Source organism: Pelobates fuscus, chromosome 8, assembly GCF_036172605.1.
Source record: "Pelobates fuscus isolate aPelFus1 chromosome 8, aPelFus1.pri, whole genome shotgun sequence".
In the NCBI taxonomy this organism is placed as follows: Eukaryota; Metazoa; Chordata; class Amphibia; order Anura; family Pelobatidae; genus Pelobates; species Pelobates fuscus.
In genome coordinates, this window is record NC_086324.1 from 179,658,240 (window position 1) to 179,677,394 (window position 19,155).

Sequence of the window (19,155 nt, forward strand, 5' to 3'; positions counted from 1 at the left end):
ACTCTGCATCAGGGTTGTCTGCGTGTCCTGTGCGTCAAGTATATCTGCAAACCTCATCTGTGTGTGTCAGGGGAGAGTGCGTTAACCATCGGTGTGCGTCAGAGGAGAGTGCGTTAACCATTGGTGTGTGTCAGGGGAGAGTGTGTTAACCATCAGTGTGTGTCAGGGGAGAGTGCATTAACCATCGGTGTGTGTCAGGGGAGAGTGCGTTAACCATCGGTGTGCGTCAGAGGAGAGTGCGTTAACCATCAGTGTGTGTCAGGGGAGAGTGCGTTAACCATCGGTGTGCGTCAGGGGAGAGTGCGTTAACCATCGGTGTGCGTCAGAGGAGAGTGCGTTAACCATCGGTGTGTGTCAGAGGAGAGTGCATTATCCATCGGTGTGTGTCAGAGGAGAGTGCATTAACCATCGGTGTGTGTCAGGGGAGAGTGCGTTAACCATCAGTGTGTGGCAGGGGAGAGTGCGTTAACCATCGGTGTGTGTCAGGGGAGAGTGCGTTAACCATCGGTGTGTGTCAGGGGAGAGTGCATTAACCATCGGTGTGTGTCAGGGGAGAGTGCGTTAACCATCGGTGTGCGTCAGAGGAGAGTGCGTTAACCATCAGTGTGTGTCAGGGGAGAGTGCGTTAACCATCAGTGTGTGTCAGGGGCGAGTGCGTTAACCATCGGTGTGCGTCAGGGGAGAGTGCGTTAACCATCGGTGTGTGTCAGAGGAGAGTGCGTTATCCATCGGTGTGTGTCAGAGGAGAGTGCATTAACCATCGGTGTGTGTCAGGGGAGAGTGCGTTAACCATCAGTGTGTGGCAGGGGAGAGTGCGTTAACCATCGGTGTGTGTCAGGGGAGAGTGCGTTAACCATCGGTGTGTGGCAGGGGAGAGTGCGTTAACCATCGGTGTGTGGCAGGGGAGAGTGCGTTCACCATCGGTGTGTGGCAGGGGAGAGTGCGTTCACCATCGGTGTGTGTCAGGGGAGAGTGCGTTAACCATCGGTGTGTGTCAGGGGAGAGTGCGTTAACCATCGGTGTGTGTCAGGGGAGAGTGCGTTAACCATCGGTGTGTGTCAGGGGAGAGTGCGTTAACCATCGGTGTGTGTCAGGGGAGAGTGCGTTAACCATCGGTGTGTGTCAGGGGAGAGTGCGTTAACCATCGGTGTGTGTCAGGGGAGAGTGCGTTAACCATCGGTGTGTGGCAGGGGAGAGTGCGTTAACCATCGGTGTGTGTCAGGGGAGAGTGCGTTAACCATCGGTGTGTGTCAGGGGAGAGTGCGTTGACCATCGGTGTGTGTCAGGGGAGAGTGCGTTGACCATCGGTGTGTGTCAGGGGAGAGTGCGTTGACCATCGGTGTGTGTCAGGGGAGAGTGCGTTAACCATCGGTGTGTGTCAGGGGAGAGTGCGTTAACCATCGGTGTGTGTCAGGGGAGAGTGCGTTAACCATCGGTGTGTGTCAGGGAAGAGTGCGTTAACCATCGGTGTGTGTCAGGGGAGAGTGCGTTAACCATCGGTGTGTGTCAGGGGAGAGTGCGTTAACCATCGGTGTGTGTCAGGGGAGAGTGCGTTAACCATCGGTGTGTGTCAGGGGAGAGTGCGTTAACCATCGGTGTGTGTCAGGGGAGAGTGCGTTAACCATCGGTGTGTGTCAGGGGAGAGTGCGTTAACCATCGGGGTGCGTGCGTTAACCACTCGTGTGTGTCGGGGATGTGTGTTAACCACGGGTTGTTTGTATGGGATATGTGCATTATCCACTTGTGTGTGTCAAAGTGTGCTTGTTGACCATCTGTGTGTGCCAAGTGACTCACATGTGTGCTAGGGAGGTGTAGTGTAATACAGCAGTGTGTGTGTAATGTAGTGTAACTGTATAATCAGAGACACATAGGTTAATAATCCTCCAGAATGTTATCTTTCAAAGTATTTATTTCTTGCAGTGCATTGTGGGAGTGGCAGGAGGTGCCACACGTGCTGCTCTCACTGTCCACCAGGCCAGGCGGGACAACATGGCTGATGTGTGCGCTAAGGATGGAAGCCAGGTTAGGAGTTATAACCTTGTTTCTCAGTTAGGTAATGTTTTATGCTATGATTTCACACCTTCTGAAATGTGTATTTTTTTTTTTCTCAGGAGACTTTGGTTAACCTTGCTGGCCTATTGATCAGTCTGTTTCTTGTACCCCTGGTGTCAGATAGTCTTTGGTAAATATGAAGGAATTGGGAGCATCATTATATTATTGTGTTTAGTGTATCCTGTGTGGGAAAACTAGCCACTAACAGACTGGGAAAGAACTGTCCTGCTACAAATAGGCTATGTTCGGGACTTTTAAAATGGCCGTATCGGTATTGTATGTATATATGCCCCAGGCAATCGTTTCCCGAACCATAACTCTGTCCTGTTCGGGAAACGATTAAAACTACCGAATGAGGGACCACCCCGGTGTGGTTGTGTGCCGCTCATTAACAGAATGAAACAATGTTGCCAGTGTTAAATAGGGTTCGTGTGTGGCCGCCGTTCATATGCCGAACACGTGGCGGCGGCCATCTTAAACGCACGAATAGCGGTGTTTGGTCGTCGAGTGTCTGGAACTCAAATCGGACACTTGACTAACCAAACACCGCTAAGACCTCCAGGGATACCGAAAAGACCGATTAAAACCCACGATCGGCCCGCCGTTCGGTCGGATAAATCCCACGAACCAGGGGATTCATCCGAACGTTAAATTAACACTGGATGGCATTGACTTTCGGGACTTTTGATGTGTGAACTTTGCCCGTGCGGTCGGTCAAATCTTTAGCCCTCCATAACTCCCGAACCCCTTGTCCGATTTGGGTGATTTTTTTAGTATGTTTCTCACCTAGATCAGGGCTACCATCATATCTGGGGTAAATCCAAAACTTGGGGAAAAATGTATACTTTAATCACGGCCCCTGATGCTGCGTCACTTCCGGGGCGACACAAGTTAACGTCTAGGACGATTCCGAAAGAACTTGCAATCGGCTCACCACAAGAAGTATATACTTATGTTAAGATGTATTTTCCTTTTATCACTCCAATGGAACGCAACATTACTTTAGTAGTTCTGTATGCGTTCCATATATGGAACACAGATTTAACAACGGATCCATCACGCCGCGTCACTTCCGGTATGACGCGTGCGTTCCACCGTTGGTTACAGGAAATTACAATTACACAAACCAGGAAGAAATCATCATTATTAGGACTCTGATATAAACGAATGGGACCAGGACATTTTCCACACTTCTGAGGAAGCCTTTTTACAGGTGAATCGCGTCAAGTGGACTTTTATAGACTTTATACATATATTTTTAATTTTTTAATATATTTGTGTTAAATAAATTATCCTTATCCTTTGTACTACACTTGGATTTTATTATTTTTTTTCTCCTGGTTACCATCTTGTTCCTTGGTGGGGACTATACCACCTATGCCATTGAAACTAGAGCAAGTTCTGCTCTAACAAATGTGAGTACGATATTTTATTATCTATTTATATATTTTATCAGTACATACTGCACCATCTGGATTTTCTTATTTTTCTACATATCGCCTACCTGAGACTGTCAAGATATCTACATATCCTTAGACGGGGATTGTTCCGTCCAGGCGTGTAAACAGCTGAGCTCTAAGTTAGCTCTGGGCAATGTGAGTGTGGATTATTCCTGATATCTATCCACGCACCCACTATACCTGACATACTTCACTATTATCATTTTATGTTTTGTTTTCTTTGAGGTCAACTGCACAAGAGACCATAATTACTACTTCTGTGTACGTATATATATATATATATATATATATATATATATATATATATATATATATATATATATATATATATACACATCTGTATATATTTAGGGCGCGGTTTCCTCCCTCCTCTTTTTTTACATTCTATTCGTTAGTTACCAGAGGCGTTCCTCAGAGGTCGGTCCTAGTGCAGCCTTTACATTCTATTCATTAGTTACCAGAGGCGTTCCTCAGAGGTCGGTCCTAGTGCAGCCTTTACATTCTATTCATTAGTTACCAGAGGCGTTCCTCAGAGGTCGGTCCTAGTGCAGCCTTTACATTCTATTCGTTAGTTACCAGAGGCGTTCCTCAGAGGTCGGTCCTAGTGCAGTCTTTACATTCTATTCGTTAGTTACCAGAGGCGTTCCTCAGAGGTCGGTCCTAGTGCAGCCTTTACATTCTATTCGTTAGTTACCAGAGGCGTTCCTCAGAGGTCGGTCCTAGTGCAGTCTTTACATTCTATTCATTAGTTACCAGAGGCGTTCCTCAGAGGTCGGTCCTAGTGCAGCCTTTACATTCTATTCATTAGTTACCAGAGGCGTTCCTCAGAGGTCGGTCCTAGTGCAGCCTTTACATTCTATTCGTTAGTTACTATTTGTGTTCTTGATCAATATTTGTGTTTATAAGAAATCCTCCAAACCTATCCAATCCTCTTTTGCTGTACATTTTCAAAACAGTGAAGCCGTGATTGCATTGTTTTTTCTATGTATATAGAGACTGATGCCCTGGCTTTGAATGTTTAATTGACTCTCTGATGCTTAATAGGGTCACATACCTCATCTTCCTCCTCCTGACCTTGCTTCATCTCTATGCAAATTATCGAGCTGTCAGCTCCATTGTCATGGAAACCCTCAACCAATCGAGGCTCAGCATTGTGCTTGATTATTACCTGAGAGAGGGGCGGATTCTGAGTCCTGCTGAAGCCAATCCCCAGGAACCTCTCCTACCAGGTGATTTTGGAGTGAATTATAATACATTGAGGGTAATTGTGTCATTTAAAGAGATGTAACGCCTCATTTCTCTGTGACAGGCTTAGGTTTTCAGGTCACTGTCAATCTTGGTGTGCCTTTAAAGTCTCTGGTCACCAGGTAAAGCAGTTCACTGTGGTCTAATTTTTCCCGTGTTACTGTTGTGTATGTCAGTCAGCTTTGCTTTTTCCCTGTCTCTGTCCCTCATTATCTTTTGCTGTCTGTGTCACTGTCTCAGCCTACCTAAATCATTTTCTCTGCCCCTCAGTGATTTCAGTGTTGCTGTCTCTCTCTGGCTGTCTATATAATTGTCTCTGTCCCTCAGTGCTGTCAGTGTTACTGCCACTCTTTCTCTCTCTGTATGACTGTCTCTGTCCCTCAGTGCTGTCTGTGTCACTGTCTCTGTCTGGCTGTCTACATAATTGTCTCTGTCCCTCAGTGCTGTCAGTGTTACTGCCACTCTTTCTCTGTCTGTATAACTGTCTCTGTCACTCAGTGCTGTCCTTGTCACTGTCTCTCTCTGGCTGTCTACATAATTGTCTCTGTCCCTCAGTGCTGTCAGTGTTACTGAGTACTGCCACTCTTTCTCTGTCTGTATAACTGTCTCTGTCCCTCAGTGCTGTCTTTGTCACTGTCTCTCTCTGGCTGTCTACATAACTGTCTCTGTCCCTCAGTGCTGTCTGTGTCACTGTCTCTCTCTGGCTGTCTGTGTAACTGTCTCTGTCCCTCAGTGCTGTCTTTGTCACTGTCTCTCTCTGGCTGTCTACATAATTGTCTCTGTCTTGCTGTCTTGCTGTCGGTGTTACTGTCTGTCTGTCTGTCTATAAAATTCTGTTCCTCCATGTGACATTTTTTTTTATTAATTCTTTGTCTCTCAGTGTGTCTCAGATGGACAAGTTAATGAATGGGAACCATTCTCGTTATTTGCTGGGTTGGAGAGCAGACACAGGTGAGAATTCAGTAAGATCATCAATCCTGCAAAGACAATGTTGAGTTTAGTTATTATTAACGTCTTTTCCACAGAAATATCGAGGACTCGTTCAATATCCTAGAATAAGATTGTATGACCTTAACAATTATTATTATTATTATTATTATTATTATCGCCATTTATAAAGCGCCAACAGGTCCCGTAGCGATTTACAATATTATGAGAGGGGGGATGTAAATAGGACAATTACAAGAAAACTTACAGGAACAATAGGTGGAAGAGGGCCCTGCTCAAACGAGCTTACAGTCTATAGGAGGTGGGGAATAAGACCCGTTAGGACAGGAAATATCAATCAAAAAAGGTGTGAGTGACGCAGAGCTGGAGGAGAGAGTAAAGCACTGCTCTATAGGAGAGAGCAAGGGACAGGTATGTGAGGTAGCGGTTACTCTGGGAGACCATAAGCTTTCCTAAAGAGATGGGTTTTAAATGATTGAAGACTAGGGGAGAGTCTGATGGCAGTAGGCAGGCTATTCCATAGGAAGGGAGCCGCCCGCGAGAAGTCCTGCAAGCGCGAGTTGGCCGTACGGGTGCGAGCAGCGGTCAGGAGAAGGTCACGGGCAGAGCGGAGGGAACAAGGAGGGGCATACCTATGGATCAGTGAAGAGATATGAGGGGCTAGAATTGTTCAGTGCTTTAAATGTATGGGTTAGCACTTTGAATTGACTCCTAAAGGATACAGGAAGCCAATGTAAGGACTGACAGAGGGGTGAGGTGTGAGAGAACCGACAAGAGAGGAAAATCAGTCTGGCGGCAGAATTCACAGGAGTCGTATCCCAACACGCAGGAAAGAGGAAACCCACAAAAGGTGGATCTGAAAGACGTATTACCGAGCTTTAGAATGGCTGGACTTAACATATTAATACAACAAGAAACATTGCGGTGCCTTTGTTCTTCTGTAATATCACTTAAGTGGAGTTTCTGATTCCTTGATAGCAATATACATTTTCATCAACCCTGGTTATCAATCATTGAAAGTATAAGTGTCAAAGCATGCAAAATCAATTTGACTCCTCAATGTATGGTGGTGCCAGGGACCGTCCGGCACCATAACTTCTATAGCTGGCTACCGTGCTCCTTACAGTCTGTAAACAAATCTATGACTTACATGGTATTTACTTATAAAGTTAAAAAGCTCTGATGTGAGATATCCTTGAAGCGTACTCTGCATTTTGACCCTGAATGTCTAATTTGTATCAGATCTCTAGTGTAGACTCCATTTAGAAAGACACTTTATTCTTTTATTTGCAGGCAACCTGGCTGTGGTATTACACGAGCAAGCACGCAGCATTGATATGATCAGAGCTACTGTCCATGCTGAGATTCTCCATCGGAAGACCAGGAGCACAGGTCTTACTGCCACACTCCTTTAATCACTCAAAATCTTAACACTGCTATCATTACACAGATCCATCCCACACAGACACACCACCCATGCTGTAATAATCATACACATCACACACTTCCCTTATCCCACTCAGACACACCACCCATGCTGTAATAATCATACACATCACACCCTTCCCTTATCCCACACAGACACACCACCCATGCTTTAATAATCATACACATCACACGCTTCCCTTATCCCATACAGACACACCACCCATGCTTTAATAATCATACACATCACACGCTTCCCTTATCCCACACAGACACACCACCCATGCTGTAATAATCATACACATCACACGCTTCCCTTATCCCACACAGACACACCACCCATGCTGTAATAATCATACACATCACACGCTTCCCTTATCCCACACAGACACACCACCCATGCTTTAATAATCATACACATCACACGCTTCCCTTATCCCACACAGACACACCACCCATGCTGTAATAATCATACACCTCACACGCTTCCCTTATCCCACACAGACACACCACCCATGCTGTAATAATCATACACCTCACACGCTTCCCTTATCCCACACAGACACACCACCCATTCTGTAATAATCATACACATCACACGCTTCCCTTATCCCACACAGACACACCACCCATGCTGTAATAATCATACACCTCACACGCTTCCCTTATCCCATACAGACACACCACCCATTCTGTAATAATCATACACATCACACGCTTCCCTTATCCCATACAGACACACCACCCATGCTGTAATAATCCTACACATCACACGCTTCCCTTATCCCACACAGACACACCACCCATGCTTTAATAATCATACACATCACACCCTTCCCTTATCCCATACAGACACACCACCCATGCTTTAATAATCCTACACGGGGGCGGGGCTTACCGGCGGAGCGAGACGGACGCCATTTCTAGCAGCTCTGGGCGACTCAAACTGAATCCGTCAAACATCACCGAAACTACATGCCATCCACGCAAATAAATACTTGCATTGCCCGGGGGAGATCATTCTGCATCGCCCGATGCCATTTAAGTACAATCCGAGGCAGGCAAAGCCCAAAACGAAAATCCGGGCCTACTACACGCCAAACTACCGCGGCCTGGAGTACTTGTGGGGCGGAGAGAGCCTGGGAGACCCAAGCAACGATCATCCACAGGACCCTGACCAATCCCATGAGGAGATGGGGCGCAGATCACAAAGACCACACCAAGGTACTGCCACAGCACAGCCTGATATAGGGGCACTGCTACAGAAACAAGCCCCAGCCAAAATGGCGCCCGACCAGGGCTCAGACCCCCCACAGGCAGACACCTCACCTGCACAAACCACTCAGGGGGACACTCAGAGAACCCCACAGCCCATACAGATCACAACCACTAAACCCATACCCCCACAGGGAACAGCAGACCCAGCCACCAAGCAGGACCTGCAGCAGATGCAAACTATGCTGCAGGATATACAACGCCTGCTGGCAGCAGACCTACCTGCGCTCAAAATTAGCATGCAACAGATCACAGAAAAAGTGACAACCACTGAAAACCAAGTCAAAACAATACAGGGAGAAATCTCTACGCTACAAGACTCGTTCCACCAACTACAACACGGCCAGCAACACTTAGCAATACAAGTGGTGGCGCAGGAGGATAAAAACCGGCGCAACCACATCAAAATTAGAGGCATCCCGGCATCAGTGAGCAAAGAGGATCTCCAGCATTACGTGAGGCGACTCACACAATCATTACTCCCTACTGCAGTAACAAAGAAACTCGCCTTTGCAGGGATTTACCGCCTACCCACGCCTCTCAGAGCCGCAGCAACGCTAGCCGGAGACGTCATCGTCCGTTGCATCCTACCCCAAGACAAGGGGCACATCATGAGCGCAATCAGGGGTAAGACCCCGCTTGACTTCGAGGAAGCCCAATTAACTTTTTATCAGGACTTATCCAAGGCCACCCTCCAGTGGAGAAAGTCGCTGACAGAACTAACCGGCCACCTACGCACAGCGGGGATACCATATAGATGGGGAAGCCCTCGCTCCTTGCTCATCACCCACCAGGGGACCACCCATAAACTCACCTCAGGGACTGAGGCCCCTACACTGCTTGCAAAATTGGGCCTACAAAACTTGCCCAACCCGGGCACTCCCCACGTCTGGAATCCAGATGTCTCGGAAACGTTTGTGCCAAGAGGGCAGAGAATGGACACGCAAGCCACCTGACGGACAGGGGGAGAGAGGTCTCTTACCCATGCCCGCTCAACGGCAATACCCATATGCCTTGCCTAACACAACCTGTATTCTCCCCACCTTCCCCGCAATACAATGCTGAAGTTTACGTTACTACCCGTTTACCGCAAGTTAGAGGAGATAGCCGGTGACACTGGCGCGATGCCTCATTACCAGACCACAAGCCATAGCCTAAGCCAAAACCTACCCCCCCCCCCCCCCCCGACAGCCCCTAGGTTAGGGCCACCACCTCTCACGAGTGGTCTCCAGTGGAACTAGACGACCAGGCCACTTCAGAAAGTAGAAATGAGCACCTGTACCACTCACCAGACTACCTGACCGACAAAACGACACCCAGTGCACCCACACGGGCCCTAGCACCACTACGCACCTCCACGCAACTACTTTCTAACACCTATAGGGTCACGCCTCCGACACTGACCCACGACCTAGGTACCGCACCCGCAGACGAATTGCACGACTAAACCCTTATACGACCCCAACCTCGACCTAGGATCTTACGCATGTTATACTAAACAAAAAAAAAATTGTGCTAAAACTTATCAAATGCATTATTTACCCAATGTTAAAGCCTGTTACCCTCTCAAACGATGCATATGTTGCACCATGTATAAGTCTTGTGCACGCAAAAATAAAGAATTTAAAAAAAAAAAAAATAATCCTACACATCACACGCTTCCCTTATCCCACACAGACACACCACCCATGCTGTAATAATCATACACCTCACACGCTTCCCTTATCCCACAGACACACCACCCATGCTGTAATAATCATACACATCACACCCTTCCCTTATCCCATACAGACACACCACCCATGCTTTAATAATCATACACATCACACGCTTCCCTTATCCCACACAGACACACCACCCATGCTGTAATAATAATACACATCACACGCTTCCCTTATCCCACAGACACACCACCCATGCTGTAATAATCATACACATCACACACTTCCCTTATCCCACACAGACACACCACCCATGCTTTAATAATCATACACATCACACCCTTCCCTTATCCCACACAGACACACCACCCATGCTGTAATAATCCTACACCTCACACGCTTCCCTTATCCCATACAGACACACCACCCATGCTGTAATAATCCTACACATCACACCCTTCCCTTATCCCACACAGACACACCACCCATGCTGTAATAATCCTACACATCACACGCTTCCCTTATCCCACACAGACACACCACCCATTCTGTAATAATCATACACATCACACGCTTCCCTTATCCCATACAGACACACCACCCATGCTGTAATAATCATACACCTCACACGCTTCCCTTATCCCACACAGACACACCACCCATTCTGTAATAATCATACACATCACACGCTTCCCTTATCCCATACAGACACACCACCCATGCTGTAATAATCATACACATCACACGCTTCCCTTATCCCATACAGACACACCACCCATTCTGTAATAATCATACACATCACACGCTTCCCTTATCCCACACAGACACACCACCCATGCTGTAATAATCATACACCTCACACGCTTCCCTTATCCCACACAGACACACCACCCATGCTGTAAGAATCATACACATCACACCCTTCCCTTATCCCACACAGACACACCACCCATGCTGTAATAATCATACACATCACACGCTTCCCTTATCCCATACAGACACACCACCCATGCTGTAATAATCATACACATCACACGCTTCCCTTATCCCATACAGACACACCACCCATGCTGTAATAATCATACACATCACACCCTTCCCTTATCCCATACAGACACACCACCCATGCTGTAATAATCATACACATCACACGCTTCCCTTATCCCACACAGACACACCACCCATGCTGTAATAATCATACACCTCACACGCTTCCCTTATCCCACACAGACACACCACCCATGCTGTAATAATCATACACATCACACCCTTCCCTTATCCCATACAGACACACCACCCATGCTGTAATAATCATACACATGACACACTTCCCTTATCCCACACAGACACACCACCCATGCTTTAATAATCATACACATCACACGCTTCCCTTATCCCACACAGACACACCACCCATGCTGTAATAATCATACACATCACACGCTTCCCTTATCCCACACAGACACACCACCCATGCTGTAATAATCATACACATCACACCCTTCCCTTATCCCATACAGACACACCACCCATGCTGTAATAATCATACACCTCACACGCTTCCCTTATCCCACACACACACACCACCCATGCTGTAATAATCATTCACATCACACCCTTCCCTTATCCCACACAGACACACCACCCATGCTGTAATAATCATACACATGACACACTTCCCTTATCCCACACAGACACACCACCCATGCTTTAATAATCATACACATCACACGCTTCCCTTATCCCATACAGACACACCACCCATGCTGTAATAATCATACACATCACACGCTTCCCTTATCCCATACAGACACACCACCCATGCTGTAATAATCATACACATCACACGCTTCCCTTATCCCACACAGACACACCACCCATGCTGTAATAATCATACACATCACACCCTTCCCTTATCCCATACAGACACACCACCCATGCTGTAATAATCATACACCTCACACGCTTCCCTTATCCCACACAGACACACCACCCATGCTGTAATAATCATTCACATCACACCCTTCCCTTATCCCACACAGACACACCACCCATGCTGTAATAATCATACACATCACACCCTTCCCTTATCCCACACAGACACACCACCCATGCTGTAATAATCATACACCTCACACGCTTCCCTTATCCCACACACACACCACCCATGCTGTAATAATCATTCACATCACACCCTTCCCTTATTCCACACAGACACACCACCCATGCTGTAATAATCATACACATCACACCCTTCCCTTATCCCACACAGACACACCACCCATGCTGTAATAATCATACACATCATACACTTCCCTTATCCCATTTAGAGACACCACCCATGCTGTAATAATCATACACATCGCACGCTTCCCTTATCCCACACAGACACACCACCCATGCTGTAATAATCATACACATCACACCCTTCCCTTATCCCACACAGACACACCACCCATGCTGTAATAATCATACACCTCACACGCTTCCCTTATCCCACACAGACACACCTCCCATGCTGTAATAATCATACACCTCACACGCTTCCCTTATCCCACACAGACACACCACCCATGCTGTAATAATCATACACATCACACACTTCCCTTATCCCATTTAGAGACACCACCCATGCTGTAATAATCATACACATCGCACGCTTCCCTTATCCCACACAGACACACCACCCATGCTGTAATAATCATACACATCACACCCTTCCCTTATCCCACACAGACACACCACCCATGCTGTAATAATCATACACCTCACACGCTTCCCTTATCCCACACAGACACACCACCCATGCTGTAATAATCATACACCTCACACGCTTCCCTTATCCCACACAGACACACCACCCATGCTGTAATAATCATACACATCACACACTTCCCTTATCCCACACAGACACACCACCCATGCTGTAATAATCATACACCTCACACGCTTCCCTTATCCCACACAGACACACCACCCATGCTGTAATAATCATACACATCACACACTTCCCTTATCCCATACAGACACACCACCCATGCTGTAATAATCATACACATCACACGCTTCCCTTATCCCACACAGACACACCACCCATGCTGTAATAATCATACACATCACACGCTTCCCTTATCCCATACAGACACACCACCCATGCTGTAATAATCATACACATCACACGCTTCCCTTATCCCACACAGACACACCACCCATGCTGTAATAATCATACACCTCACACGCTTCCCTTATCCCACACAGACACACCACCCATGCTGTAATAATCATACACCTCACACGCTTCCCTTATCCCATACAGACACACCACCCATGCTGTAATAATCATACACATCACACCCTTCCCTTATCCCACACAGACACACCACCCATGCTGTAATAATCATACACATCACACGCTTCCCTTATCCCACACAGACACACCACCCATGCTGTAATAATCCTACACATCACACCCTTCCCTTATCCCATACAGACACACCACCCATGCTGTAATAATCATACACATCACACCCTTCCCTTATCCCATACAGACACACCACCCATGCTGTAATAATCATACACATCACACCCTTCCCTTATCCCATACAGACACACCACCCATGCTGTAATAATCATACACATCACACCCTTCCCTTATCCCACACAGACACACCACCCATGCTGTAATAATCATACACATCACACGCTTCCCTTATCCCATACAGACACACCACCCATGCTGTAATAATCATACACATCACACGCTTCCCTTATCCCATACAGACACACCACCCATGCTGTAATAATCATACACCTCACACGCTTCCCTTATCCCATACAGACACACCACCCATGCTGTAATAATCATACACATCACACCCTTCCCTTATCCCACACAGACACACCACCCATGCTGTAATAATCATACACCTCACACGCTTCCCTTATCCCACACAGACACACCACCCATGCTGTAATAATCATACACATCACACCCTTCCCTTATCCCACACAGACACACCACCCATGCTGTAATAATCATACACCTCACACGCTATCCTTATCCCACACAGACACACCACCCATGCTGTAATAATCATACACATCACACGCTTCCCTTATCCCACACAGACCCATCGTACGCTTTCGTTATCCTACACAAACGCATTACATGCTTTCGTTCTCACACACAGACCCATCACCCTTAGAGATGACTGTTTAAATTGCTGTTATTTATAGTCTATGCTGAGGGATGATTGGTTGGAGCAAGTGATGTCACCAGCTGTTACCTGAGTATTCCCTCCTGTTCGATGGTTTGGATGGATTGTACATTTTTTTTTGTTTTTTTTTTATGTTTGCTGCTATTGGGAATAAAATAAAGAGATAAACATAACATGCTCCTTAGTGTATTGTAATACAATTATGAATTGTCTGTAATAATTAATTACTGTTTTGTAAATCACATATTACCGTATTTAGTATTGTGGAAATTATTTTGAGATTAGTAAATATCCCCCTATTTTTTTTAATTTTTTTTTTTAAGGAATTAAGCCACACCTCCCCTGGCTTAGACGCACACAGCCCCTCTACACACATCCTGAACAATAGTCTACATTTTAACTCCCCCTATTTAGAATTTCGTATCTCCTGCTCTGTTAATAGCCTGCTAGAGCCAGCAGCAGCCTACAATTAAGAGTAGAAAACCATAATCTTTAAAGTAATCACACTGTGTTGTAAACCATTTTCTGTGTCTAGGCTGCGTAAACAGAAACATAAGAGATTTTAACTCCTAAATGGCAGTGAATTGAACAGTGAGACTGCAGGGGCATGATCTATACACTCAGACTGCTTCAATAAACTAAAGTTGTTTTGGTTCTTAGAGTGTCCCTTTCATTTTCCTAGAATTGATTGCTGTTGTTAAATGTCTGCGCCCCAGGAAGCTTTGTAATATTTCTTGTAGCGGGGTGTTAATTTGGTGAATAGCATTAGGCCCTTTCTATCCTGTCTGGAGAACGAGACTAGGGTTTCACTTCTATTCCAATATGTGTTACAGATCCGCAACGTTTCACCATTCTCACAGAGACCCACAGACAGCTTGACCAAATCTTCCCGGACTTTCATCACGGTAAGGTGTACAAATTAGGGGATGGTCTGAATAGAGACACATGACCCATCCGGAGTTTGTTCTCCAAAACAATATAATCATATAGTGAGAAATATTGGCTTGGGAGTAAGAGGAGAGGGCAGGAAAACATTCAGAAGTTAAAGGGACACTATAGTCAGCAGAACAACTACAGCTTTTATGGTGAGTATAACAATTCCCTTCAGGCTTTTTGCAGTAAACAGTCTTTTCAGAGAAAATGCAGTGTTTACATTACAGCCTTGGGATACCTCCACTGGCCACTCCTCAGATGGCTGCTAAAGGCGCTTCCTGGGGCAGTGCTGCACAGTGTGACTGACATTCAGTGTCTCCTCCCTCTGCATGCAGACTCTGAAATTTCCTCATAGAGATTCATTGATTCAATGTATCTCTATGAGGAGATGCTGATTGGCCAGAGCTGTGTTTGGCTTGTGCTGGCTCTGCCCCTGATCTGCCTTGACCGTCTCAGCCAATCCTATGGGAAAGCATTGTGACTGGCTCCGAGAATCACTTCTAAGGATGCCAGCCAAGCAGACAGATCAGAGGCAGATCCAACAGCCGCCACAGACTGGAGTAAAGGGAAGCTTTTTACTATATTTACGGGAGCAAGGGAGGGCTAGATAGTGGTTTTAATACGATAGGGTCAGGAAGACATGTTTGTGTTCCTGACCCTATAGTCTTCCTTTCAATAAATAATATGGCAGTGTTTCCAGATATTACAGGGTTTGTATGTGCTCCTCCAGCAGCTACACAAACCAACAGGTGATTTCTCTAAATGTTTTAATCTGTCTTTATCTCATGCTCCATCATAGGTCTGTGTGTATTGGGTTGGGTGACTGACCGGAATCTGCTGGACTCTGACGATTGGAGAGTTAACTGGGATCAGATCAAAGAGCAATGATTGAGGAATGACTAGGAAACACCCCTGTCCACTGCTTGCAGCTCTGATATCTCCCTGGACAAATTATGTAAACGTTTAAATAAAGTGCCAACGTATCACATCGTGTCGTTACTGATGTAGATTAATTTAGAAATAAACAAATATGTTTAAATGACTATCTGTTCCTGTCCAAATCTGAGATGATTAAATTGCGTATACGCAGAAGTAAGCTCACACTGACACATGGAGTTCAGGTTAAAAGCACTTCAGAAAATTTAATGCAATCTGGTTGGAAAACAGTTGTGCAGATCTTTTTAAAAGCAAAATGACATCATCATTGAATATCAGATAATAACAAATAAACATCATTAATTGGATTAAACGTTATGTGACTATATCAGTGTCCACCCATCAATATTATTAATTGGCTCAGGGATTTGAGTGACCAGCTAGGTGTCCTCCCACCGGGAGGTGGTATTGTTCTGGACAAGGGTGTGGACAGAAGGCTCAGGCGCCATCTTTCCCAGCATGAGGTTTACTCGGTGGAAAGGGGGGCTTGAGCGTCATTTTACACAGTCAGTGATATCGGGCCTCATGTCCAGGTGCAAGGTCTCTTATGAATAGAACATTTCATTACTACTGTGTTCTCGTGGCCTTCAAATTATACTATGTTGCAAGTTAGGGGAAAGTCAGTAAAGTCAGCAGTTCCTGAGTTAATCATATCTTTATAGAGAATACAGTCTTTGTCTATTGTATTAGATGTGCTGGGAAATTCTGTCATGTAATGTAGTTTTAAAATGAACAAGTTAGGTTATGAGGACAAAATGGAGGATTGAAGAAGTCAGGTTAGGAGGACAAAATGGAGGATTCACAGTATGCAGTTAAAATGGAGTTAGTACAATAATTCAATACAAGTTCAATAAAGATTTTTAATAATTCTACATCAGTCCCCCCTATGAAATGTTAATATTCTAAGAGATAAACTTTATTAGTTAGTTTCAGAAGACAGGTTAGCCCAAAGGCACAAAACCCTATGAAGTAACGGTTCTTAAAGTCTTCTGAATTCTTCAGAGGGACATCATAAATAGACAAGCTTACATTACCATATGGACCTGTGTTATCTGGAATATAGGCACAACAAGTCATGGTGACAGGTAAACGTTGTTGGTTGCAATAGATATAATAAATGCAAATCAAAATATTATTATTATTATTAGCAGTGACGGTTGGGAAAATGGACTCAAACTTTCCCTTTACTGCAAAATCATCTGGTACCCCCCTTGGCACACCTATGGCATCAATATATATATATATATATATCAAACTTTCCCTTTAGAGGGGTGCTCCTTTTTATGTTCTGAAGCATGAATGTGGTGTGTCAAGAGTACCTTGTCATGTATTATGTGTATTGACATAATAACCTTGGCTAGGGTGTAGTATTAAACCTGTCCCACGCTACATCAGCGTAGGTGGACTCGGATCATTTAGTCAATATTAATATCACCACAAACTCAGGATGGGCAAATAATCCTGAGGAAGCTTGGCATTTGGATCTCTTCAGCTTCACGAGGTCTCCTTTTGGGGTCCTCGGCTTTCCATCGATGGCAGGTGGTCAGGCATTATTATGGCCATCAAACACCTACTTGCTGGTATCTTTTTATTTAACAAGTCATTTTTTTTTTTTTCTTTAGAGTCAAAAGTGTGTCAAAATCAACAAATGTTACTTCTCATGTTGCAGAGATAGAGAGAGTCTTGAATCTGGAACAATGAATCCACTGAGTGATCTCTGCAACTTTCACAATGCATTACTGGGTATATGGTCTTGGATGTCACATTGATGACCGGCTAGGCTTCTGGCCATCCTGACAAAATGTCTATGATAACTAGTGCATATTTGACCCAGTAGCTCTTTGTCACCTGGATTCTTGAAAGGGATATTGAGAGTTAGCTAGGTGCTTAGGGGTATTTTAGAGATCAAAGAGTTCATGAGGGTCTTGGATAGGTATAAAGTTCCATGGGCTCACTGCCCAGTACATGTTTTTGGGTAAACAGAGCTTAAGAGCGTTGGAGTACAGCCCGTCTTCAAGGGTTGCCCCTTTCTGTTTTTCCAGCTTTGTATTTCTTCAGGGTCAGTAGCTGCTTGTCATTCTTTCAGAAGCTTGAGATCTGTAGGTAGGATCTACATGGTGAGTATGGAAGTTTCTTTAGCGGACACCATTCTGTCCACTTCCCTTGGTGCACTTGTGGCTTGGTTGGCAGCTTTTAGTCAGCTGAGTGGTGCTTCTTATCTTCCAGATTGATCCAAAATAATGTGCTGCACCCAGGGCATGTCTTGAGTCAGTGTAGATATTGGCATGTCTTCCTTCAGGCATTTTGTATGCCACTGAGAAGGCTGTCAATTCAGCGTCTTGAGCAGATGTGAGTGAGGAAAGTGAAGGTGCTTGACGTACCTGATCTTCTGTAGCAACAGCAAATCCAGTATGGTACCTTAAGAAAAAACATGAGGGACAGCCACCTCCCTTACTTCCATGGGAATCTGGGTCAGGGCCGCACTATTTCCTTGAGAGTGCCCAAAACAGTTCTTTCAGTGTGGTATTCCCCCCTGGGAAGTGGCGGAAGAGTGGCCAGAGCAACTTTTCTTCAAAATATAATGTTGTCAGGTAGAGGCAGAGTTGTCTATGGGTGGAGGAAATTGGTAAGGAATAAGAAGGGAGGAAGCATATAAAGGATATAGATATGGTGGTGGGGAGATGGAAGAATGAGTAGCGGATAGAGTGAGAGGGAAGAAGGTGGAGTAGGAGGAGGAGAAGGAGGAGTAGAGGAGAAGTAGGAGGAGAGAGGAGAAGGTGGAGTAGAGGGAGGAGTAGGAAGAAGAAGGAGGAGTAAGAGCAGGAAGAAGGAGTAGGAGGAGGAGAAGGTGGAGTAGAGGGAGGAGGAGGAGGAGGAGGGGAGAAGTAGGAGGAGAGAGGAGAAGGTGGAGTAGAGGGAGGAGTAGGAGGAGAAAGTGGAGTAGAGGGAGGAGTAGGAAGAGGAGGGAGGAGTAAGAGCAGGAAGAAGGAGTAGGAGGAGGAG

The 19,155-nt window shown here is 45.6% G+C and overlaps 1 protein-coding gene across 3 annotated transcripts in view; it reads left to right on the forward strand.

The window, feature by feature from the left end:
• Positions 1-16,202, forward strand: part of RUSF1 (RUS family member 1) — a 60,740-nt gene extending 44,538 nt beyond the window's left edge. For all 3 annotated transcript variants that reach the window (XM_063429127.1, XM_063429126.1, XM_063429128.1), the window contains 8 exons: positions 1,921-2,022; positions 2,112-2,182; positions 4,557-4,741; positions 4,822-4,879; positions 5,638-5,708; positions 6,999-7,097; positions 15,117-15,188; positions 16,016-16,202. In XM_063429127.1, the coding sequence (XP_063285197.1) occupies positions 1,921-2,022; positions 2,112-2,182; positions 4,557-4,741; positions 4,822-4,879; positions 5,638-5,708; positions 6,999-7,097; positions 15,117-15,188; positions 16,016-16,104 (747 nt within the window). In that variant the 3' untranslated portion in view covers positions 16,105-16,202. The remainder of the gene's footprint in view (positions 1-1,920; positions 2,023-2,111; positions 2,183-4,556; positions 4,742-4,821; positions 4,880-5,637; positions 5,709-6,998; positions 7,098-15,116; positions 15,189-16,015) is intronic.
• The last annotated feature ends 2,953 nt before the right edge of the window (positions 16,203-19,155 follow it).